The sequence below is a fragment of the Myotis daubentonii genome, chromosome 14 (genome assembly GCF_963259705.1).
Source record: "Myotis daubentonii chromosome 14, mMyoDau2.1, whole genome shotgun sequence".
NCBI lineage: Eukaryota > Metazoa > Chordata > Mammalia > Chiroptera > Vespertilionidae > Myotis > Myotis daubentonii.
In genome coordinates this window covers 29,725,387-29,749,213 of record NC_081853.1, presented here as the reverse complement: position 1 = coordinate 29,749,213, position 23,827 = coordinate 29,725,387, and the positions used below count along the sequence as shown (strand labels likewise).

Genomic DNA, 23,827 nt, shown 5'->3' with positions numbered 1-23,827 from the left:
AGCAGTAGAAAGGAAGGCATTTAGGGGCTAGAAGTGACAATGGGGTCAGAGGTGGATGTGCATAAAGATAAGGGTGAGATTAAGTTTGCTCTTGGGTGAGAAGTATAAGTTTTCTCAGCCACTTAGGAACCTGCAGATCACTATATAAAAATTACCATTACTGCCCTACAGCTGCAGTGTGGTTTCCTGTACTTAATAGTTGACATTCTCCCCATCACTCTTAATTTTAACTTTTTTTTCTCTCTTCTCATTTGGTTTGAACATCCTGAGATTTCCCACCCCCTCCTACTCTGAGGTCATTGATCCTCAACCATGGCGGCACACTGGGCTCTACCTGTGGAGCTTAAAAAACAAAAGAAAACAAAAAATAGGTGCCTAGGCCCCATCTCAGAGACTGATTTCATTGGCCTGGATTTTTTTTAAAAAAGCTCCCCAGATGATCTCCCCATAGGAGCAATGACTGCCGTTCATGTGTTGCCCATCCTGGGAACCGCCTGGTGAGCACAGGCCTACTTCTCCAGCAGGGCCCTCTTACAAGCATGGCTACGCATAAGGACTCAGGCTCTGTCTTATCTAAGTCCTCCGTTTCTTAATATGCTGATGGCCATAACTGTAATGGCCACAAAATGGATAAGATAAACCAGATAATGGAACATTTATTTGCACTACCCCGGCACAAAGAAGTACTCTACAAATATTAGTTTTGTTGATATTTGTGTTGCGATTATGTTAGCATTTTTTAAAATATGCTGTTTTCCTATAGGACCACACAAGTTAAACTCAATTTCTTCCCCACACTATTTATTTTGTATCTATACATTATTGCTTAATGAAGAAAAATTGTAGGCTTTGTTTTTAAATTAAAAAAAAAGCTCCATGATTGTAGTGATTACATGAAGCAGGGCTTGGTGCTACAGTGGAAAATGGCAAAGGCTACTTTTCTAAATATTTAACTTTTCAATTTGCTTGGAAAGAAAGTAGCCAGAGGTGGCTCTGTCAGAAACCCACGGGTTACATTTCCTAAGGGCTGTGTGGACCATTATTTCCCTAAAATCTCATTGTCGTGGGAACCTTTCCAATGGTAGTCCGTTTTCTCTTTCTTAAGACTATTTATGCAACACCTCTGCACTAATCATGCCGTGTGGGTATTGTTTTAAGTGTTAATTAAAAATAATCAAGCATAATCGGCCTTTACGCCTGTCATTCAGCCTGGCAGGTCCTTAGGGGGTAGCCCAACCTTTCTGATGAGATGCCTGCCCCCACCACAAACTGATGGTTCCAGAGGTAAAAACTCTCACTAAAGCCAACATTAAACTTTTAATGACGTTAGCCTACTTGCATTTACAAGCAGCGAAGTGTGTCATCTTTGTGTTGTTATTTATGCAGCATTAACCTTTTTCTCCAGATCATTGAGACTGAAAATATGATGGACCGAATTGTGACTGGCTTGTCTGAGTCTAGTGTCAAGGTGCGGTTAGCTGCTGTCAGGTATGAGCTTTAAATGGTCTGAATAAAAACCCCTTGCCATGTGTTTAACCTGTTTCCTTCCCGGACCTTCACCAAGTAAGCACAGAATCCAGGTGTTACTCGAAAGTCTGCTCAGGTGAATTCAGTGTTAACATTTAAACCGAGAAGCGAGCCTGGGAAGCCCACCAAGTATTCTGAAGTAGTTGAATTAATAATGTCTGTGGCTATACCTGAAGTGTATACTAGTGATTGTGAAATGCCAAGCAGTGTGTTTGAAAAGTGTAAGTTTCAGCTTCTTGTGAAGCTAATTCTGATTATTCTTTGTAGATGTTTGCACAGTTTATCTAGATCTGTGCAGCAGCTTCGAACCAGCTTCCAGGATCACGCCGTGTGGAAACCTTTAATGAAGGTAAGGAAAGGAAGGATCAGCAAGTAACAGCCATTCCCACGGAGCCCTTACTGAGCTGAGGTAGCTGACGGCATTCCGTGGTCTAGGAGCATGTGTGATTTTTGTGTAGAGCGTTTTAAGCAGTTACCTAAGCATCTTTACACCTGCGGAGTGTGTTTCTGAGGTCAGCATCTCATGTGACAGGGAAGTGCATGCTTGGTTTTCTTTTATTAACTAAAGTTTGAGTTACTCATCTGCTCTCCCTGTGTGTTTAGTATTACACTTTGGAATTACATCCAAAGTCATCTTTGTAATTTTTAGTTCTAAAAGGAAAGGAATCTGCCATTTACAGATATAATCTGTTCTTAGTCTTTTGTCATTCCCTTGATATTTTTTAAATACAATTGTTGCCTCCTACTTTTCTAACTTCTTTTTGTCTTAGGTCTTTTCTTGAGGGAGAATAATGTTTTTCAGGTCAATTAAATCTGAATTGAGCCTTAGAATAAAAGCACAGTCAGTTTGGCCTCTGTTCCATCTTCATTTTTCTCTTTAAGTGAACATACACCTTGCATTTCATAATCAGAATTTTTTGTTTTTGTTTTTTACTACCTGCTAAGAAAGCCTCTGGGTATAGGAAGGCTACCAAGTTTTTTTTTTACTGTAGAGCTCTTGCCTTCAGCTTAAAGCATCAGGGTTACAGTAGAGGCATCACTGTGGTAGAAATAGTCAGGGGAGGTCCAGGCAGGAGGGGTATGGAATGGACTTTGAAGGCAAAAGGAAGGAAGGCAGGAGGATTAGCCAGAGAGAGGAGCAGCATGAACAGAAACTTTACATTACGGCGTGTGCAGGAAGTGTAAGGATGCCTGTGACTAGGAGAGGGGCGGGCTAGGAGCCCCAGGTGAAGAGTTAGACCAGTGCTGTCTTCAGATGAGTGACTTTCCTATTGACACTCTTTCTTGTCCTTAAAGTGCACCTTTTTCATAGCAGCTTAATCTTTATTGATTCTGTCTACTCACGATTTTCTTTAACTGTGCCCTGTTTCCCAAAATAACTTTTAAATATTTCTTCTGGAGCCAATTTCTCTGATTGCTCGGCTAAGTACCCCTCTCTCATATGATTCAAAAATGGAGCCCTGGCGCAGCCTGTGTGCCTCAGTGGTTCAATGTCGGCCTATGAACCAGGAGGTCACGGTTCAATACCCGGTCAGGGTACATGCCCAGGTTGCGGGCTCAATCCCCAGAGGGGGCATGCAGGAGGCAGCCAATCAGTGACTCTCTCATCATTGATGTTTCTCTCCCTCTCCTTTCCTCTGAAATCAATAAAAACATATTTAATTTTTTTAAAAAATGGAGCCTTGGCCGGTGTGGCTTGGTTGGAGCAATCTGGGAGGGTTTTGTGCACTTGGGTACATGTGGGTATAATTACTATCAAACTACTACTTTGTTGCAGTTTTAAAGTATAGATACTATTAAAAGCTCAAAAGTAGATCAATAATTTATTTTAGATATTTCAGTTCCTCTTACTTCAAAGTCTGTTTGCGTGTCTATTGATTTTTCCTCTTTTACTTTTCCATGTAGTTAACTGTTGATTAGCAAACCACAAGAGAATAGCCATTTGATTTTAATTAAAATGTTTATTTGTCATTATTTTTTGTTACTATTTTGGTGAAATTCTATTTGGTTAGTGTGAGAGGTCAACTTCCAAATTTTACGCTGTCTTACACTGCATTGAGGAAATGTTTTCAAGAATTTCACAGACTCTCTTCTGTTTTAGTTTATCATTCATTGTTATCTAATTTGAAAATAAAACTTGATAAAAGCACGTTAACCTCTATAAAACAATAAATATTTTAAAAAGTGAATCATATCAAGCAAAACAACTTTTTAAAGCCTTAGTACACACTAACTTATTTAAACCAATGATTCTAAGTAGTGTAATTTTGGAAAATGATTATTGCTCTTACTTTGCCAACCTTCATTGAGCACCCATTTTGTGCAGTGTCATTCGGTTGATACAGGCCAGGGTAAATTAGATCATAGATCTGTAGATTATTCCTTCAGACACTGAAATTTGTTAATAGAAAAGGGGGTTGGCGTGTCTACACATAGAATTTGAACAGTGTGGACAGTAATAAAGGTCCTACAAGAGGCCATAAACAGTGGCACAGGGGAGGATAGAATGACTTCTGACTGGAAGGGCGAAGGGCTCCACGGAGGCTTCTGGAAGGAGATGGCCTTACAAGCATGGGTACGGGGTGGGCCTGAGAGATAGAGAAAGGTCATGGAAAGGCAAGGGAAGGTGAACAGTGTCTTAGAGGAGGTGTGGCAGACAGAGATCAGCACACATAACAGGAGATTTATTTTATCAACTAGCTAACAAGTCACAGGAAAGTTAAAATACAGTATCTTAGGAGAACTGCTTCTGTTTTGTAATTCTTGATTATTCTTGGGAACGTCAGGCTTGATTAAGCTGAAGAAAGCAGATAATATATTTAACTCTTTTTTTTTTATTGTGGTTCTTTTAGTTTTTTGTTTTTGTTTTCTTTGCGATTCTCCATGTCCAGTTTGCATAGCGAGAGCTCCTAGGACGCCTTTTGGGATGACAAGCCTTATCCGGATTTGCTCCCAAGTGCAAAGGGTTTAAGGCGGAGTGGTTAGTGCATAGAAGTGGTAGTGTTTATGAAGCCTTCCCTCTTAGAAACTGGAAAGAACAGGTTCTGATAATAGTTAGTGGTGGCTAACATTTGTCATCATGTTGTTGTCTTCTGAGTTGAGTGAGCGTCTATGGCATTTAGTTTACTCTAGACCTGCCATGCCTGATTTTGTGCCTGATAACAACAAAAACTATAGCAATAAATTACCTTTTTAAAAACCTTACTTATATAGCCTTTACTGTGTGCCAGTTACTAGTCTAAAATCTTTTCGTTTATTGATTCTCACGAAAACCCTATGAAACAGGTACTATTATTATCCCCATTTAACAGCCAAGGAATTCATATACCTATGCAGTGGTTGGCTGAAATTTTCACTCAGGAAGTCTATGTTCTTTTTGCAATTATGCTTCCCTTATTATTCACTATATCACATTTTATCCTAAATAGTCCTATAAACAAAGTGTTGTTTTCTTTAATTCCTCAACTCAAAAGCTCTGAGAGGTTAAGGTGCACACATCTCATAAGTGGAGGAGTCAGAGTTGGAACCAGGGCTGTGTGATTCCAGTCCCCTCATTACCCGGCCTGTGCAGCAGCTTAATCCATCTGTGCTCCTGGTCAAACAAGTCCTACTAGAGACACATCGGAAAGTTTTGGGCCCTTGGGCAATTGTGTGTTTCATAAATGGCCCGAGTTAATGAAGTAGAATGTGCTAACTTTCCCCAAAGCAGTCCCACGATCTTTAAACCTTTGCATGGGGCACCCCTCCCTGTCTTGCCTGTCTTCTTTGTGCAGCAACTCCCACCCTGGCAGTGGGGCTGTAGCTTCTCCAGCAAGATAGGTGTGGGGCCGTAGTCAGAATTATTGCACTAGGTAAAGGCTCACACGATATCAGGTCCATCTTTCCTAACCAGCTCTCAAATACGAGAAATCAGGATAAATTTGGTTTTTCCTCATTCTTATGATCTCATCTCCATGTTTCTAAACCATTAATAGTACCCCCCTTTTTTTAATTCCCTAGGTTTTGCAAAATGCACCAGATGAAATCTTAGTAGTAGCATCTTCCATGCTATGTAACCTTCTTCTTGAATTTTCTCCAAGCAAAGAGGTTAGTATTGATTTTCTCTTCCTAGACTTTGCCTGGTCCTACCAGGGGCTTAGTCAAATAACTTTCATAGTAGTTGACACTGAAATTTGAAGACTAGTTTTAAAAACTACTTTTGATGCTGCAAGAAGGAGAGTAGCAAAATAAATCATTTTTAAATATGGTTATTATAATTTTCTGTTATCGCTTTTATTCTGCCTGGCATATTCAGATTATTTAAAAGATATTATAGTTTGCATTCACTCTAAACTGCCTGTAAATGTAAGAAATAATACACAAATAATAGACTATTTTCAAACTATCATTACTAATAAATTAAGACAATTTTGTAAAACCAGGATTATAAGTAATTTCTGCTGGCATCAGAAAAATAATCTTTTTTTTTTCAATCCTTACCTTAGGAGTAAGGGTATTTTTCCCTTGATTTTTATTTTTTATTTTTTTTAAAATATATTCTATTGATTTTTTACAGAAAGGAAGGAGAGAAATAGAGAGTTAGAAACATCAATGAGAGAGAGAAACATTGATCAGCTGCCTCCTGCACACTCCCTACTGGGGTTGTGCCCGCAACCAAGTACATGCCCTTGACTGGAATCGAACCTAGGACCCTTAAGTCCGCAGGCCGACGCTCTGTCCACTGAGCCAAACCTGTCAGGGCTCCCTTGATTTTTAGAGAGAGTGGTAGGGAGTGGGGGAGAGGGAAAGAGAGAAAGAAAAACATTGATGTGAGAGAGACACATGGATTGGTTGCCTTCTGCTCTCACCCCAACCAAGGCCAGGGACTGAATCTGCAACTGAGGTATGTGCCCATGACCGGACTCGAACCTGCAACCCTTCAATCTTAGAGCCAATGTTATAACCACTGAGAAAAATCGGCCAGGGCCAGAAAATAATCTTTTTAATGGTTAGTGTTACTGGTAGTTGTTTGGGGAAGGATTACATGTGTAGATATTTTCCCCTTGTTTTTTTATACATTTTATGAATTATTTGAGCATGTATTATTTCTATAGGGAAAATTAAAATCAACTTTAATAAAGGAAGGAGAAAACCTTATCCAGTTAATGTTATCATGTTAAAATATCTCTGGTCTGCCCAGTCATGAACTGAGGTTTAGACACTGTCTTTTATTACGCATTTAGTAGACCCATTTTGGTTGAACTAACTTGTCTGCATTGTAATAGCTACAGGCTTCTGACTGGTAATTAGGAAGGCTTTAGTAACAAGGTGGAGGTTCAGAGACAGTTATTTACCAGCAGTAATCTTGGAACAAAACGGAGAGACTGGCAGTTATTCTGAAGGATGACATAGGCGAGATACGATGCCAGGGCTTCCATCAGTTCTCTGCCCTGGTGGCGGGGATCTTGGTCTGATGAGGATCTGGTTGCAGTCAGTGTGACACCGTTAATCATCCTGCATAGCTGTTGTGATGCCTCAGATCCACCTTCAAAATATTTAGGCTCTAGTTATGCAGTAAGGTAGATGAGCTCAGGTGTGGGATCACTAATACAACTGGTTTTTCATATTAAAAATAAACTGGACTATAGTTAGCAGTACTGTATTGTATATTTGAAAGTTGCTGAGAGAGTAGATCTTAAAAGTTCTCATCACAAGGGACAAAATTGTAACTGTGTGATGGTGAATTTTAACTAGACTTACTGTGATGATCATTTTACAATACATACTTATATTGAATAATATTTTATACCTAAGACTAATATAATGTATGTCAGTTATATTTCAATAAATAATAAACTGGATCTTGAATTGGAAGGTAAGGAAGTGTAATAAGAGCACTATTGGACCAGGACAGAATTGGAACATGGACTATAGATTCAACAAAAATACTGTTTTGATGTTAACTTCTCTGAATTCGGTAACTGCTCTGTGGTTCTCTAAGAGAACATTCTTGTTCTTAGAATAAACATTGAAGTAGTAAGAATAAAGGGACATGATGTATGCATTCTCCTTTCAAGTGGTTCAGAAAAGATTTTAAAATGTGAATATGGGTATATAGAATGAAAGAGCTCATGATTAAGCAAAATAATATGGCAAAATGTTACAAGTTGGTTAATCTGGGAAAAGAATATATATAAGCTCCATGTATTAATCTTGCTACTTTATAAGTTTGAACTTAGTTAAAAATAAAAAGTTTTAAAAAACATACCACAATTTGTACAAGTAGAGGAATGTGTGTCCTTCAAAAATGTCATCATGAAAGGCACTGCTCTGTTTCTTGGCATATAAATATCAATTGCTTAAGCCGTTTCTAGAATCCACTTGAAAGATGGCCTTTTAAGCATTCATTGGTGATAGTAAATCAGTCCTTTAGGATTTGAATTTTTATAAAATTAACAAAACCCATTTTCAGCTAAGTATCATAAATTAAATGGTCAGGCTAAAAATGTGCTATTTTAGGTATAAAACATGGTATGACTGTAAGTACAAGACTTATTTTGCTTGTATCATTGAGAAATAGTCCTGAAAGTGGTTCTAAAAGATGAATTCTGTCTGGAATGAGATTGGCAGTGTGGAAGGAGGATAGTTAGTTTATCTTGGGCTCCATTCTGAATCAGCCTGTTGCTTCATAGTCACAGCTTGGAAAAACACATGAGATAGTGAGGTCTGTGCCTGCACAGAGCTGGGGTGATGCCCTCTCAGGATGGTGAGAAAGAGCCTGTGGAACTAGGTGGTGGGGTCATGAGTATGTGTGAAATGTACTGATGGCTAGGGTATCTCCTGAGTCTCTCAGGGCTACCAGAAAAACAGGAAATGACAGGGATTGTTTGTGTTTTTAGATTTGAGAGAGAATAATTGTCCTTGCCCTTCTCAAGGTGATTTTTATGGCCACCTCACTCCCTGCTCTGTGAAAGTTGCTTGGACTTGGGTAAGAGTGCAAACAAAATCATAAGCAGAGTGCCAGGGTATGGACACATTTAGTTCACAAACCTGACTTAAAGCCGTGTGTTTTTTTCCCCCCTTTCTGATGGCAGCCAATTTTAGAATCAGGAGCTGTAGAGCTACTTTGTGGATTAACACAAAGTGAAAACCCCGCTTTACGAGTGAATGGAATTTGGGCTCTTATGGTACGTTTCACTCTTTTATGTATGTCATCATTTGCAAAGAGAATAGAGCTATTTTCAAAGTTAAAGCTAAAAAGGTACTATTTGAAACGTGGAGTTTTCTGTTTAAAAAAACCTTAACTATTTTAGCCTAGTTTCCTTTTATTTATTTACTTTTCATTATTTTTAATTGTTGACAGTATTACCGATGTCCCTTATTTCCCCTCGTTGCCCACTCCCTCCACTTCCCACCCTTCCCCAGTCCTTCACCACACTGTTGTCTGTGTCCATGGGCTGCTCATATGTGCATATAAATTGTTTGGTTAATCTCAGTTTTCTAATGACCTAGGACCTAGCAGACTCCATATTCAGCTTTCAGATTTAAACCTAAGCAAGTTGCTTGGCCACTGTGTGCCTCTGTTCTACTAATAAGAAAAGTGGACAGATGTTGAAACTTGACTTAAATTAATTTTGGAAAACAAATTTTCCTCATCATGAACATATTGATATCTGTATAGAGCTACCTACTTTATTTTTTATTTTTTTGTTAATCCTCACCCTAGGATATTTTTTCCATTGATTTTTAGAGAGAGTGGAAAGGTAGGGGAGAGACAGAGAGAGAAACATCGATGTGAGAGAGACACATCAATTGGTTGCCTCCTGCATGGCCCCTCGACTGGGAGCCGGGGATCGAGCCTACAACCGAGGTACGTGCCCTTGAGCCAAGGATCAAACCTGGGACCCTTCAGTCCGAGGGCCAACACTCTAACTGTTGAGCAAAACCCATTGGGGCAGAGCTACCTACTTTACAAAGCACTTTTGTGTCTTTGGGGTTTTTTTTACATTTTTATTTATTTAATTTTTTGGTATTTTTTATTTATTTTATTGTTGACAGTGTCACAGATGTCCCTCCCTCTTTATCCCCCTGTTTTCAGCTCCTGCCCAACCCCAGGCTTTCACACTATTATCTGTGTCCATTGGTTATGCATAATAAGCAAATACTTTTAAGTCATTTTCAAAATGCATGGCACAGTATAGTTGTTAATAAGTCATTTTGTTATTAGAGTACATAGAAGGCAACTTGATAACCATAAGGATATTCTCAAAGGTAATAATGGATTTTGTCTTTATTTGAGAAATCTTAAAGATACTCAACTGCCTGTGTAGAAAGTAATCATATTCCCAATAAAGGAATATATATTGAAGTGATAGTTATCTTTCTCTTGACAGAATTATAGGTAATGAATAGGAATCAGAAAAATAATGTGACATAATTAAGGATTTTTTGCAGATTCTATTAGTACTTTGAAAATAATCAGAGTTACTATTTTTTTAAATATATTTTTATTGATTTCAGAGAGGAAGGGAGAGGGAGAGAGAGACAGAAGTATCAGTGATGAGAGATAAACATTGATTGGCTGCCTTCTGCACATCCCACACTAGGGATCGAGCCCACAACCCAGGCATGTGCCCCTGACCGGAATCGAACCCAGGACCCTTCAGTCCGCAGTCTGACGCTCTATCCACTGAGCAAAACCAGCTAGGGCCAGAGTTGCTATTAAAAATATAATTTAATAAAGCAAATGTAGACATAATTCTTGAAATTCCTTTAATCCTTTCAGAATATGGCATTTCAGGCTGAACAAAAAATAAAAGCAGATATTTTACGAAGCTTGAGTACCGAACAGCTGTTCCGGTTATTGTCAGATTCAGATTTGAATGTGCTGATGAAAACATTGGGACTTCTTAGAAATCTCCTCTCCACTCGACCTGTAAGTAAAACCACCCAGGCTTCCAGATGAGCTACCTCTGCATATGCATCGTAACACATTGCCCTCCCCTCTCCTCCCAGCAACATCTACCCACAAGTGTGATCGAAAAACTGCTTCTTCCCAGAGAAGCAAGGAGTTGATGTCTAAACCTGTCCCCTTCATAGGTGCTCTGGAAGCTGCTTCACCATATATGGCCACCTGACCCTGCATTCCTTCACTGCCTGTCCTGTCTCCCTCTCCTTCCGCCTTGCTGCATATGAGCTTGTCTTAATTGGTTACTTTATTCTTACCTGGTTTGCTGGCCATGTGGGTGTTCTTACCAGCCTAAGTAATTATCTCTGGGGCTTCTGATTCTTTCACTTTAGAGAATCCCCTCAGGTCCATTCCATAGACATAAACCCCACACTCACCCAGCCCACAGTTACTGGACTGCTGAAGATGTCAGTATGGAGAACAGTGGATATATGTCAGAGCAGGAGAGGCTGAGCCTTGCTCTGAGGTCCCTCTCATTGTTCTTTAATGGTCCCTGAGCAACATTGTCAGGGGCCTTTCATGTAGATGAAAAAACAAGAGTGGTTTCTTCTCTGTGCCTCACTTGTTCTTGTTGTTTTTATTCAATTTATTTAAAGAAAAAAACCAGTTTACCCATTTCTCCCATCCTACCCCCTACCCTCTGCCTCTGGCAGCCACCAAACTGTCTCTGTATCTATGAGCATAATATTCTTATTTATATAAACATATATCTTACATGTTATTTATTATGTGTTATTATTTATATTTCACTTGTTTTTTTAGTCTTCTTTATACATTTATGCTCAAAGATAGCAAGTATATCTATACCATGTTTTCCACATCTCTGGCTTCCACATCTCCCTTACCCATTTTTATGTGCCTACTTTTTCTTTGATATATTTGCATTTGATGATCCCATGTGATTATAACTCCATATTCTATCAAGCCAAGTCTACGCTCTCTTCATCCTAAAGTCATAAAAAAAAAATGTTGAAGGTTCAAACACAATTCTTTGGCACCTAGTTCTGTATGCTATGATGCTCTCTTTGAAGTATAGTTGTATATTTAGAAGCCTCTGTTCTCTCCTGTGGAATTTTCCTTTGTTCCCCAAGTGATAATTGCGGATTTCCCATTGTTCTGCAGCATATAGATAAAATCATGAGCACTCATGGAAAGCAGATTATGCAAGCCGTCACTCTTATTCTGGAAGGGGAGCATAACATTGAAGTCAAAGAACAGGTATGTGTTCCCTTCCTTTGAAGAATATCTTCTGATTATTCCAAGAAAGATTTGAATTCTTCCCCCTGGCCCTGGCTGGTGTGGTTCAGTGGGTTGGGCGTTGTCCTGTGCACCAAGGTACTTACCCTTGACTGGAATCAAACCCGGGACCTGTCATTCTGAGGGCCGACTATGCCAACTAAGGCAGGGAAGGCTTCTTGGAGGGAGTGACATTGAGTCCAGGAGCACGGTCAGTCAAGAATCACTCAAAGTGAAGAGAAGTGGAGATAATTTTCTCCAACTTTAATCCACATTTTGTTTCCCTTCGTGTTCCTCTAGTACAGCGGTTCTCAACCTGTGGGTCGCGACCCCTTTGGGGGTCAAACAACCCTTTCACAGGGGTCGCCTAAGACCATCGGAAAACACATATATAATTACATATTGTTTTTGTGATTAATCACTATGCTTGAATTATGTTCAATTTGTAACAATGAAATTGGGGGTCACCACAACATGAGGAACTGTATTAAAGGGTCGCGGCATTAGGAGGGTTGAGAACCACTGCCCTAGTAGGTTTCAAAAAAGTTTGGGTTCTAATTGCACATGGCTAATGGACAGGGCTCAGGCCTTCACCCAGAAGGTCATGCGTTTGTGAACAAGTAGCATTTGGAGAGAGAGGGGACTTGCAACACTTCTGAAGCTTCCACCAAAGAGACGACCCCTTTGAGGAAACCGTGTAGGGAAGTAACAAGAGCTTCTCTCAGAAATGGAGTTTTCAAGAAAATAATACTAAATTATGTTTTCCCTTTCATTTATGTGATAGCGTGAACTATAAGACATGCCTGCCTTTGCCCAGCGATGACTTATGCCAGGAAAGAAACCACTGAAGTGTTTGGGTTCCTTGGGCTTGTTGGCAGTGAGGCCAGGGAGTGAGAAATTAAGACATTCAAAGTGGAATGTGTGAAAATCCTAATTTCCTGGCAAATGGCTCACATTCTTGAGAGAGCTGAGTCAGGGACTTCAGAGTTCTCCTGATCACTGGCCCTTTGTTCTTTCCAGACACTGTGCATCCTAGCCAACATCGCAGATGGCACAACGGCAAAAGAACTCATAATGACCAATGATGACATCCTGCAGAAAATCAAGTATTACATGGTAGGCCTTTGTTTCCTTTCACTGCTCTACACTAGCCGCACATTAGAAGGCAGGGACTTCTAACAGATGCAGGGAGCTCTCTTCTATCGTGAAGAAGAAGAAACAACAGCAAGTCCTTGAGGCTGTGCCATTGGCAGTGTTACCACCCACCACCCCAGTCACCACCCCAGTCCCCCCAGTCATCTGATTGCCTCCCTCTTATTCAGTGAAGACCGAGGCGTTTGGCTGTCAGCGTCCCCAACCCCTGTCTTCCCTCAAGGCTTCATTCCTATGTGGAGGATCGCTCCAGCCCTCTGGCACCTGTTCTTTGATCCGTTTACTTTCAAACACAATCTGCCACCTGCTTCCAAACATTTCAGCCACCAGCTCTCATGACGATGCCCTAGATCTTACCACCAGAAACTGCCTGTTGCCAAAATGTGGCTATCAAACATTCTTGCTCATTTCACTGTTGATGTCTTCTTGCAGCACCCTAAACATGGGTGACCCTGTGTTCTCTTTGCCGTGTCAGAGCTGCCTGCTATAGAGAATGGCACAGAACTAGGCTGGCTGGTTTCTTGTTAAATTCATTCCAGAACCCAGATAGGCACTCAGCACTGCCTAGTGCCCTCCTGTGGTTCTCCAGCAAGCTGGCACCCTTATTGTCTCTCTCTTTTTTTTCCAATTATTTTCCCCCATTGATTTTTAGAGAGAGTTGGAGGGGATAAACAGAGAGAGAGAGAGAAACAGTGATTGGTTTCCTCAAGCCTGCAACCGAGCTACATACCCTTGACCAGAATCAAACCCGGGACCCTTCAGTCCATGGGCCAAGACTTTATCCACTGAGCCCTGACCGGTTTGGCTCAGTGGATAGAGCGTCGGCCTGCAGACTCAAGGATCCCAGGTTCGATTCTGGCCAAGGGCATGTACCTTGGTTGCGGGCACACCCCCAGTAGGGAGTGTGCAGGAGGCAGCTCACTTTTTGTTTTATTAAGAGAAAAGAAGCCAGAATCCTTCAGTGGTTCCCTGTTACACCTTGAATAAAATCCATCCTCTCCTATGATGGCCTGTGAAGTCCCACATGACCTGACTTGTCTTCCTCAGTTCACACCAGCTATGCAGCTCCTTCATACCTCAGACCTTTTCAGGAACTTCCCCTTCCTCTCAAAACCCCTAACCCCTTCCTCTTTGTACAACTGACATCGTCTTCGAGTCTCTGCTTAAATGTCGCCTCCTTCAAAGAGATCTTTTCTGTACATTCCACCTAAATAAGGTTCCTACCCCTCCACCTTCCAGTTTTCTCTATCACAGCAATTTGTTTCTAAAAACATATTTATTTGGATGAATGATGAACTTACACATAGTAAATGCTTATTGCTGTACTGTATACAAGTTCATTTATTCAACAAATATGGCCTGAGGCTAAGAGCAGATGATAAGTTTTGTTTTGTTTGTCTCAATGGAGCCCAAGCTGGACACCTCCCAAAAAAAAGTGTTGGCTTGTAGAAGGAGAAAAGAACCACTCCACTAATCATAGAATGTATTTGAGGAAGCCACATCCATTTCTTTGTCTGTGCTTAGTAGAGAGAGAGTCCTGCATGGTCAGATAAGTCTGTCCTAGCATATATCACTGGCATTTCTCAGATATGAATAAATTATTTAAGTGTACTGGGGACTTTTTGTGAGTTTGTGTTTTTTTTACACCAGTAGGAAAACCACTTGTAAAGACTGTTTAACCATTGGGCCCTTTTTCATTTAGGAGAAAGCATAAATGATAAATGATCCAAATAGTTGTGCTTTCAGTACATAAAGAAAAATAAATAGAATTGTGTTTCAGACCAATAGGTGGCTCCTTAACAATAGGAGACATTCAAGATAAACCAAGTAGAGTCAAGTTTTTGGAGATGTTCCTACAGAAATGAGAGTAATTTGAATCAGATTATCAGCAGCTGAAGAGATAAATACCAAATGCACACCCATCCAGTTTATTGGCTGCTAGTGACCTGAAGGTTTTCTAATAGAATAAGGCCTAGCTTAAACCTAAAGCACGGAATTTTCATGTCAGTGTGGATTAAAGGATAAGTTACAGGCGCCACCTGTGGCCCTGGCGGTGCTTTGTGTGGCCGCCAGAGGATGTCTAAAATGTGGATGTGAGTGTTTGGGCAAGGCTTTCCCTGTTTGCCAGATTCTCCACCATTTCCTATTGTCTTTAGTCCAGTCCGTTCACCCATTAGTGCTAACTTTGTGGCCCCTCAAGACATTTGAGTTTGAAGCCCCTGCTTAAAACCTTTAGGCTATTGGGATTGCTTATAGTATGCCACAAAAAGATGGTCTAAAATGAGATTACCTCTATTTTTATTTTCCTTTTCTGCATCAAATAGGGTCATTCACATGTCAAGCTGCAGCTTGCCGCTATGTTTTGTATATCAAACCTCATATGGAATGAAGAGGAAGGTAAGAGATTGGTGAGATTTGTTCTGAAATGATGGGAAGGAAGTCCCACTCAGGGAAGGCAGCAGGCGCCCCTGAGATCTTGGGTTGAGGCACTGCTCACTGGGCCCCAAGCACCCAACAGCATCGCCCTGAGAAGCTGTGGGACTAGCCTGAGCCAGCTGGACAGTTAACACTGAGCCCCCACCTTAAAGTCAACACTGTAGAAGTAAGTGATAGTCCCTGCTCTGAGAGAGCTGAGGAGGAGGGCAGTGAGATGCACTCGAAGAAGACGAGAGGTGGGAGTGAGTGGGAGGACAGGCCTTTCACTGTTGCAGAGGCGTGCATGTCGGCACTACGGGCACGTAAGCTTAATGGAGAAGAGGGTGCATTGGTGAGAAATGAACAGTACGTGTGACGGTGAAGCAGGCAGTCTGTCAGGAGGTCCTCCACCTTGGCTGTTTACTAGAACCTCTGGGGAATTTGCACCAGACTAATCACATCAGAATCCGTAGGCGTGGGCTCCAGGCAAAAGAGTTTTTAAAACTCCCCAGATGATTCCAACCCCCTGATGCAGGGGCGCACGGGGTCTCAGTGCTGGGTTGGCTGCATAAAAATCACCTGGGGAACTTTTGAAGATGCAGATTTCTGGGCTCCATCCCTAGAGATTCTGGTTTATTCGGTCTAGACGGGGTCAGTGCAGGAGTGAGTCACGGAAGCTCTTCAGTGGGGAGGAAGGTGATTCCTCTGCTCAGCAGCTGTATCCAGAACAAAGCAGGAGGAGGAGAAACTGGATTCAACGTACAGACCCCAGAGTCCAAGTCTGGTGCCAGGGAAACAAGGCTGCCCTCAGGAGGTCCTAGTCTAGTTGGAAGCTAGACCAGAGCCGTGTGAAGTTGGAACTGCCACACGCTAACGAGAGGCAGCAGGAAGTGCTGGGAGGTCAGTGGAAGGTGGAAGAGAACAGAAAGAGGAGACCAAGACCTGCTGTGGGTAGGAAGAGCCCGGCTTGGTGGTGACAGAGGACCCGGTGCCAGGCTGAAGAAGCTGACCGGTCCATGGAGAAGTTAACTGAGGAGCAGACCTCAGGATGGACTGCAGGAAGGAGGGTCGAGAGGCAGGGAACCCAGTTAGAAATCTGTTGGAGAATCCAAGCCAGAGGGGATCCGATACACAGGGAGAGAGGAGGCCAAGGGGAAGGAGGGGGGACAGTGACGAACACAGGTAAAGTAAGGCTCCAGGTTGTTATTGTACACTAAGGTGAGCAACTGTCTGGCTCATGTGCCCAGTAACCTGTTAGCTTTAATCTCTTAGGTTCACAAGAACGCCAGGATAAATTACGAGACATGGGCATTGTAGATATTCTACACAAACTGAGTCAGTCACCAGATTCAAACCTATGTGACAAGTGAGTATCGAAAGGGCCTGCTTTGGGGTACATTGGATCCTCTTATGAAGAATTTGAATTGTTTAGCAATTAACATGGCCAAACTTAAAATCTTTTAGATTCTTGGATTCCCTTTTTAATTTTCTGTGAGTCAACTGTGTGACATTTGAGTAAGAGATAAACTAGTAATTAGCAAATTAATAAAGGTCCTCATCTTACTCTGAATTAACATGAGTCTGGGCTGTCTTAGTGGGTACCTGGAAAGGATCCAGAGGCCATTCCTTACATTCCTTTAGTCATTAGAATAGAAATGCATGTGGCTTTCAGAAAAGAAGACATTCACTAATAAAACATTAGCTCAAAACCTCCCTGAGCACTGCCTTTTGCCTGTCTAGCCTGGCTGCCGGGGATGCAGCAGTGACCACTGAGGAGTCCCTGTTGTCAAAGAGCTCACCCTTTCCTGGGAGAAGCAAGAATCATAATCAGAGATCCCTCTAACCTCAAAATAGTTAAAAGTGTTCTTCCTAGCTGTGTGCACTCCCTTATACTGCAGCCTTCGCTTTTCAGCTCACTTCCGTGCATAACAATGACTACAGCAACGAGCATCAGCTCTCATCTCCAGATTCTTAAGCACAACCTAAGCCTGGTCCTGCCTTTCTCATCCTCTACATTCCCCCTCCAATCCCATGCCCACCCTACCTGCCCTCTCCAGTATCACATCTTCATGTTCATCTTGATTCACCAATTCATTCTCCTCTGCTCTGAATCCCCATCCACTCAGCAATGTTTGTTTTTTAATACTAACCTCCGCCAGGCACTGTTTTAGGCATTAGTGATATAACGGTGAATAAAATTAATGAAGTCCTTGCCTTCATGGCACTTACATTCTAGTACAGAAGACAGACAGTAAGCAAATAAATATGGAATATGATAGCAGGAAATGAGATTTACTATGAACAAAAAGCATGTGAGGGACTGGAGAGTAAGAAAATTTTCACACAGATTAGTCAATAAAGGCCTCTGAAAATGTGACATTTGATCAAAGACCTGGATGAAATGAGTCTGCCAGGCAGATGTTCAAAGGAAGAGTGTTCCAGGCAGAGGGGGCAGAAAGTGCAAGGCCCTGAGGCAGTAATGAGCTTGACATGTTCAAGGAATAGCAGGAAGACCACTGGGGTTGGAGGAAATGAAACCAGGGGGAGAGTGATAGAACGGAGCTCAGGGAGGAGGTGGTGAGCACGTGAAGAGCCTTGTAGCCAGTAGTAAGGACTTTGGATTTCAGTCAGAGTTTAATAGGAAGTCATTGGAGAGTTTTGAGCAAAAGAGACATTATCTGATTTGAAGTTTTATAAGATCACTCTGGTGGCTGTAGAAAATCGTCCGTAATAAAGCAAAAATTGAAACAGGGAGACTAAAGGCTATTGTCCTGTGCATAAGAGATGAGGGTGGTAGTGGTAGACGTATTGAGAAGTGGTCAGATTCAGGACTTAATCTAAAGGTAGAGCCAACAGGATTTGCTCAGGAATTCGATTTGGATGTTAAGGAAAGAGAGGAAAAGAAACTGCCTAGAGCAGTGGTTCTCAACCTTCTGGCCCTTTAAATACAGTTCCTCATGTTGTGACCCAACCTTAAAATTATTTTCGTTGCTACTTCATAACTGTAATGTTGCTACTGTTATGAATCGTAATGTAAATATCTGATATGCAGGATGGTCTTAGGCGACCCCTGTGAAAGGGTCGTTGGACCACCAAAGGGGTCGCGACCCACAGGTTGAGAACCGCTGGCCTAGAGTTTTTGCCTGAGCAACTGCATAATGGGTTGTCCTTGACCAAGATGGTGAAGAATATGAGCGAAGTGGGTAGGGAGAGGGAGATCATAAGTTCTTGTTTGGGCGAGCCAACTTTGCGATGCCTATTAGATAAACGAGGGACTTGGAAGAGTGGGGCTGTGCATATAAATATGGTGATTCAGGGGCAGGATGTAGTATCAGCCATAAACTTGTTTCTGTAGGAAAATTTCCTTGTAAAACTCAACTCATAACTTAGAGACAGTTTGAATAGAGCTTTCTGTTCTGATGGGTTGCTCTATTTGAACTATCATGTTTATAGAGTCTTAGATAATTGCAAGAATATCCCTTAGTATACCACTTTTTAAACTGTAGATTATATCTATTACTTTGCTATAGAAACTGCACTTGAGGCCAGCTTATTGCATGCCCAGTCTACTTGGTATACTTTCATCAGCCAATAGTAACTGAAAATGTTAGCCTTTCCTCCATTAACATAGAAGGGAAGACCACTGCTAAAACCTGACTTCCTAATTCCCACAAGCTCATAACAGGAGCAGTAAAGGAGGCCCCCTCAGTCCTAGCTCAGAGGAAGAACACCTTTACAAGGATCAGGAAGTTCAAATCACTGCCCACATTGCATCTTTCCTCTCCAACTAGTTACCTTCTTTCCCAGTCACAACAAACGCACATCCCACATTGTCAGTGTCATTAGGAGAAAGAAGATCTACATGAGCTTGTAATCCGTTCTGAGGCATTGGAACCATGACAGCCTCATCCCATCAGCTTCTGGCCCCTTCTGTGCACCTTTAATCAGCACCTAAACACGTTCCTGGGTCAATTTTAGTTTCCCAAACCCTAAGCTTCCTCCCCAGTGTCCTGTAGCACTGGGTAAAACCTGCATGGCAATAGAACATAATTCCAGATCCGAGACAACCTCCTGCTAGTGACAAGGAAAACTATAGACCATCACTGGGCTGCAGCAGGTGTAAGGACTAGAGCAGCCCTGTCTAAGGGAACCACAGAAGAGGAATGGAGCCAGCCTGGTGTGGAAGTGTCTTCTGACTGCAGAATTCTGCCCCTGAGGGCAGGTGCCCAGCTGGGCTCACCCGGTTCCCTTTGGGGAGCCTAACATTTTAGACTTCCCCGCTACCATCTTTGAGCCACAGGGTTTTCCCCCTTTTTAATACTTCTGAGATGAATACTGACAGGAACTTTGTGATTTCAGGGCCAAGACGGCGCTGCAGCAGTATCTGGCGTGACGGGAGCATCCGGGGCACCCGCAAGCATCCCACATCCTTGGTAAAGGAAGTACAGGAACTAGCCTCATTTGATTCCTTCTATTTGCACATGTCACCTTGGACTGCAGGGAGCTGTTTTGCAAAAGCAATTTGGTAGGCTTAGATCTCAAATTCATCTTGAGAACATATTTTTGAGGTAGTAATTTCCTCAGAGGACTGTTGTGTTTTGTTTTGGGGGGGTTTTCTGAGCTACCTGGACTCTTTATTAGAACAATCAATCATTTTCCTTTGGACCTACAATTTTTTGCCTATGCTGCAGCCACTTTGTGAGTGAGAATGAGTGTGTCTGTGCATACACAGATGTATGTGTACGTGTGTGTGTGCACGTGAGTCAGGATGAATGGATGTGTGTGTGAGGGGGATACCTCAAAATTTTCTTTTCTTATTTTGTGTGAAAATCTCTTTTCTACAGATTTTCCAGGGTTTAAGCATTGCTTGCTGTATAAAATAACTTTACTGAATTATATACAGTTTGAATGAAATGTTATTTTAAAAACAAAACAATTGTTAAGTGTTCCATAAAGGTTATGTTGAATTTTGATCAGATGAATATTTGTAAGTAAAAAATATATGCATTTCTGAACCTCAACTTACATAGATTTTCTTTATAAAAGAACAAAGAAAAGAAAAAAAAAAGAAAAAGAAAAGGTTGGCTATAGTTGGCCTGAATAACAGGCACGATATATGGTGCTGTGCAAAATAGTAAGCTAGCATCTTACTGCCGTCAATATCAGCCTAATTCAATAAGCTCTCAGACTTCCAGGTCGGATGGACAGGGTGAAGGAGAGTGAGGGGACAGAGTCACCATAGGTTTTTTGAAACATCAAAGGGAAACATACTACTGATAGTGGAAGCCCAGCCATAACTCTGGGCTGCCCTTGGCCGGAACTGGGCACAGAGTGCCTCCCAGCCGCCCTCAACCTGCCGTTGGTGCAGCAGTATCTGGCAGGATCTGAACCAGTCACAGAACCTTGTGCTCAAAACTAAAGTAGCTCCTCACTTCCTGGAAACAAAGTCTGGTCCCCTTGTGCTGCCTGAAGCAGCACACATCGCTGTGAACCTCGAGAACGCTCTTCAGACCATCTGTGGAAAGAAGCCAAGAGCAGGACAGTGTGGAAAGCTGTTTTCTCTTAGCGACACTGCTATTGAGTGTCCTTTTGTAAAAGGAAATAGGAATGTTAGTGAGAGATGCAGCTAAGATCTTTTCCTGCAAGAAGCCAAAAACACTGAAGTTTGAGAGAAGGAAAGGGACTCTCCCTGGGAGGACCAAAGAGGAATCCTTTCCACCTGCCGGGTCAGCTTCGAAGTGAACTCAACCGAGATTGCTCTTGACTGAAGGTAGAACCAGCCTTCCTCTCCCTTTGTTAAAAGACGGTCAAAGGCACTGTGGCCAGGAAGGGAGTCTGCGGCCAGAAGCTTGCCGTGGGCACATGCCACACAAGGTCCCGAGCCCACCAGCCACTCCTGATGAGGTCGCGCACATCGCGGGCACCCGCCACCAACCTGTACCTTCCTTGGAAGATTCAAATGTGTTTGATTGCTGATGAATGTTTTTAAATGTATTTAACGCAATTTTTCCTGTTCTCAACCTGACCACACGCGATTCAAACACAGAGATTTCCAAGTTGTTACTTTCTCAGAACATCATTGATTTAAAAATCTGTCCCAACAGGCACTTGGGTTTTGTGCAGCTGTCAGTGTGCTAATGTGAGGACATCCTTGCTTGGCACTTGTAACACAAAACAGTATGGAGTTGGTATTTAAAAGTACCAGGTAAATACACAGAAACCAATAACGAATTGCTGAGACAATCTTGAACCCAGATAGCATTAGGAAGCTAACGGCCCAATGAAATAACACGTTCACACTTAACCTCTGTGGATAAATCTTGCCTGTGGCTATAAACAGATGATCAAAGAAAAAGTGCTTTACTATAATTAACTTTTCTGATTTCAATGAAGGAAATGTATTTATTAAAACAAAGCTGTTTGCTGCTCTACACAGGTGCAGTGTTCTGTCAGCAAGAGGTGGGAGGAATGGGATGTGATCTTGTGTCTTCACCCAAGTTCTTAACTAAGCTTCTCGCTCTCTCTAATACTGCATTCTGTTTCTCCTTTTGTGCCCTGATTGTAACCCAAAACTTATGAACTAGAAAAGAATGTCCAGTTTAATAAGTTGCATTTTTTTCCCTTGAGCACTTTATGTGGAACAATACGTGTTCTCCTGGTAGTGTTTGAATGATATGATTTTAACACATGCTAATAAAAGCCAAGAAAGACCATGGCAACTTCTATAAAGGAGTCTGTTTTCCAAACGTCTGGAACGCTAGGAAACATTAGAAGATAGAATGTACTGGCTTCTGCAACATGTGATTCTTGGTGAATGTGAAACCAGGAAGTGACTTCACATTTCAGAGGGGGTGGCTGGTGCCGGAGGGTCACTACAGCTTCCAGGGGCCTCTGCAGCAGTCTGGGGGCCCCTCTCCTGGCCTCCTGAAGGCCAGCAGACCCTTTACAGGTGGCCACTCCCAGCCACCAGGATGCCCCCAATGTTGTATCGTCCTCCGTCCTCTCCTCTTCCCCTTAGTATGCCACCTGGACTTGGGCCCAAAGCCTGGCAGATGACCAGCTGCACGGTGCATGAGCCGCCGCTGTCCCTCTGCAGGGACCCACAGGGACGTCACTGCCCTCTGTTCCTGTCCCACCTCTAGAATGTAGAGAAGCACCTCCTATCTCTTGGTCTCACTAGAAACAGGAAGAAAGCCAAGGACACCTGCCCTAGAGCGTGAGGGGAAGATGGGGAGGTGATTGGCAGGGGAGGGAATTCTCCTGTCGTAGAGGAAACTTGGAACTGAGGCCTGAGAGAGGAGTTGAATGGGAGACTGACCCCAGATCCTGATGGAGAGTCGACGGAGCGATCCCAACTCGTTGCCCCAGCCCTGCCGCTTTCTACTGACTCTCTGATTGGTGGGCAAAGAGGCACATGTCGGTTCCCAGCATGAGGGGAGTTTTGATCCATGACCTAACTTCAGAGGTAGCTGAGGGGCACCCCGATCCCAAGGGCCAGATGGGGTCCACTTGAGCCACCTGCCTTTGCCCCTCTGTCAGCAGCCCCGGCTCCTGACCTCGTCTGCCAGGCACTCGGTCCTCTTGCTGAGAGGAGCCTCCCTGCCTCCATGGGACTGGGCTGCCTCCACCCTGTCAGGGACTCCCACCCCAGATGGCAGCCGTCCTGCAGCCCCAGGTTTTCTTCTGTTGGAGGGAGCCAGGCCCGGGCTCTGCCAAGGAATTCTGCCTGCAGAGTGGGCTGACATTTTAGCCAACCTCTGGACCCTTCTCCCCTCCATCTCCTACCACCTCCATCCCTCTGCCATGAACCTTGTGGATTCTGAGAAAAAGGCCCTACTGTGTAAAGGAAGGAAGAGTGTATCAACACTCCTCCCACTCCGGCCCTGTCACCTAGGGCCCCCCGTTTCTCCCCCACCCTGCCACTCCAAGCCACTTCCTGGGAAGGCTTAAGATGGTCATAGACGCCAACACATCCTCCTCCACCCAGGCTCAGTCCTCGCCTACTCTTCTCTCGCCCCGGCTTCATTTCTCGTCTCTCACCTCTCCGGTGATGGAAGATCCTTGGCTTCCCAGCTTCTGGGGAGATCAGACAGCTGTCAGCTGGGTGTACTCCTAAGCAGCTCATTCAGAGCCATACAGCATCCGTGGTGTGGAAAACCAGGCCCAGGGCTCTGGCGATTCTCCAAGGCATTTGCCAGCTCTCACGCAGGCACAGAGCAATTGAATCCCCCTCTTGAGCCCACTCCCAAAGGGAAGAGCACATCCCCACGATGGGCGGTCTGCAACAGTGGGTTCAACTTCCCGACGTGCCCTGTCAGGGAGGGCTCCGTTGTTCCCCACAGGGGCCTGTGCAGATGCTGATGAGCACAGCGGACAGCGTGCTTCCATCGTGAGGTGGCTCAGGTCTCCACTTTCATGCAGCTCGGCTCAGCCTTCTGCCTCCAGTGCCAGCACATGTGCCCTATGCCCGAGGCTGCAGAAAGCAATGCTCCCGTGAAAAGCAGTCTTCTGGGGGCGAACTGCCCGTTTAAAGAACTTCAAGTCAGAGGA

At 43.1% G+C, this 23,827-nt stretch overlaps 1 protein-coding gene across 4 annotated transcripts in view; it reads left to right on the top strand.

The window, feature by feature from the left end:
* ARMC8 (armadillo repeat containing 8) overlaps window positions 1-22,006 on the top strand; it is a 76,111-nt gene extending 54,105 nt beyond the window's left edge. For 3 of the 4 annotated variants that reach the window (XM_059663835.1, XM_059663832.1, XM_059663831.1), the window contains 9 exons: window positions 1,406-1,488; window positions 1,795-1,876; window positions 5,527-5,613; window positions 8,601-8,693; window positions 10,292-10,441; window positions 11,597-11,692; window positions 12,731-12,826; window positions 15,187-15,259; window positions 19,637-22,006. In XM_059663835.1, the coding sequence (XP_059519818.1) occupies window positions 1,406-1,488; window positions 1,795-1,876; window positions 5,527-5,613; window positions 8,601-8,693; window positions 10,292-10,441; window positions 11,597-11,692; window positions 12,731-12,826; window positions 15,187-15,259; window positions 19,637-19,806 (930 nt within the window). In that variant the 3' untranslated portion in view covers window positions 19,807-22,006. Of the gene's footprint in view, window positions 1-1,405; window positions 1,489-1,794; window positions 1,877-5,526; window positions 5,614-8,600; window positions 8,694-10,291; window positions 10,442-11,596; window positions 11,693-12,730; window positions 12,827-15,186; window positions 15,260-16,549; window positions 16,644-19,636 lie in introns of all 4 variants that reach the window. The other variant, XM_059663834.1, reaches the window with a different exon arrangement.
* Window positions 22,007-23,827: the final 1,821 nt, after the last annotated feature.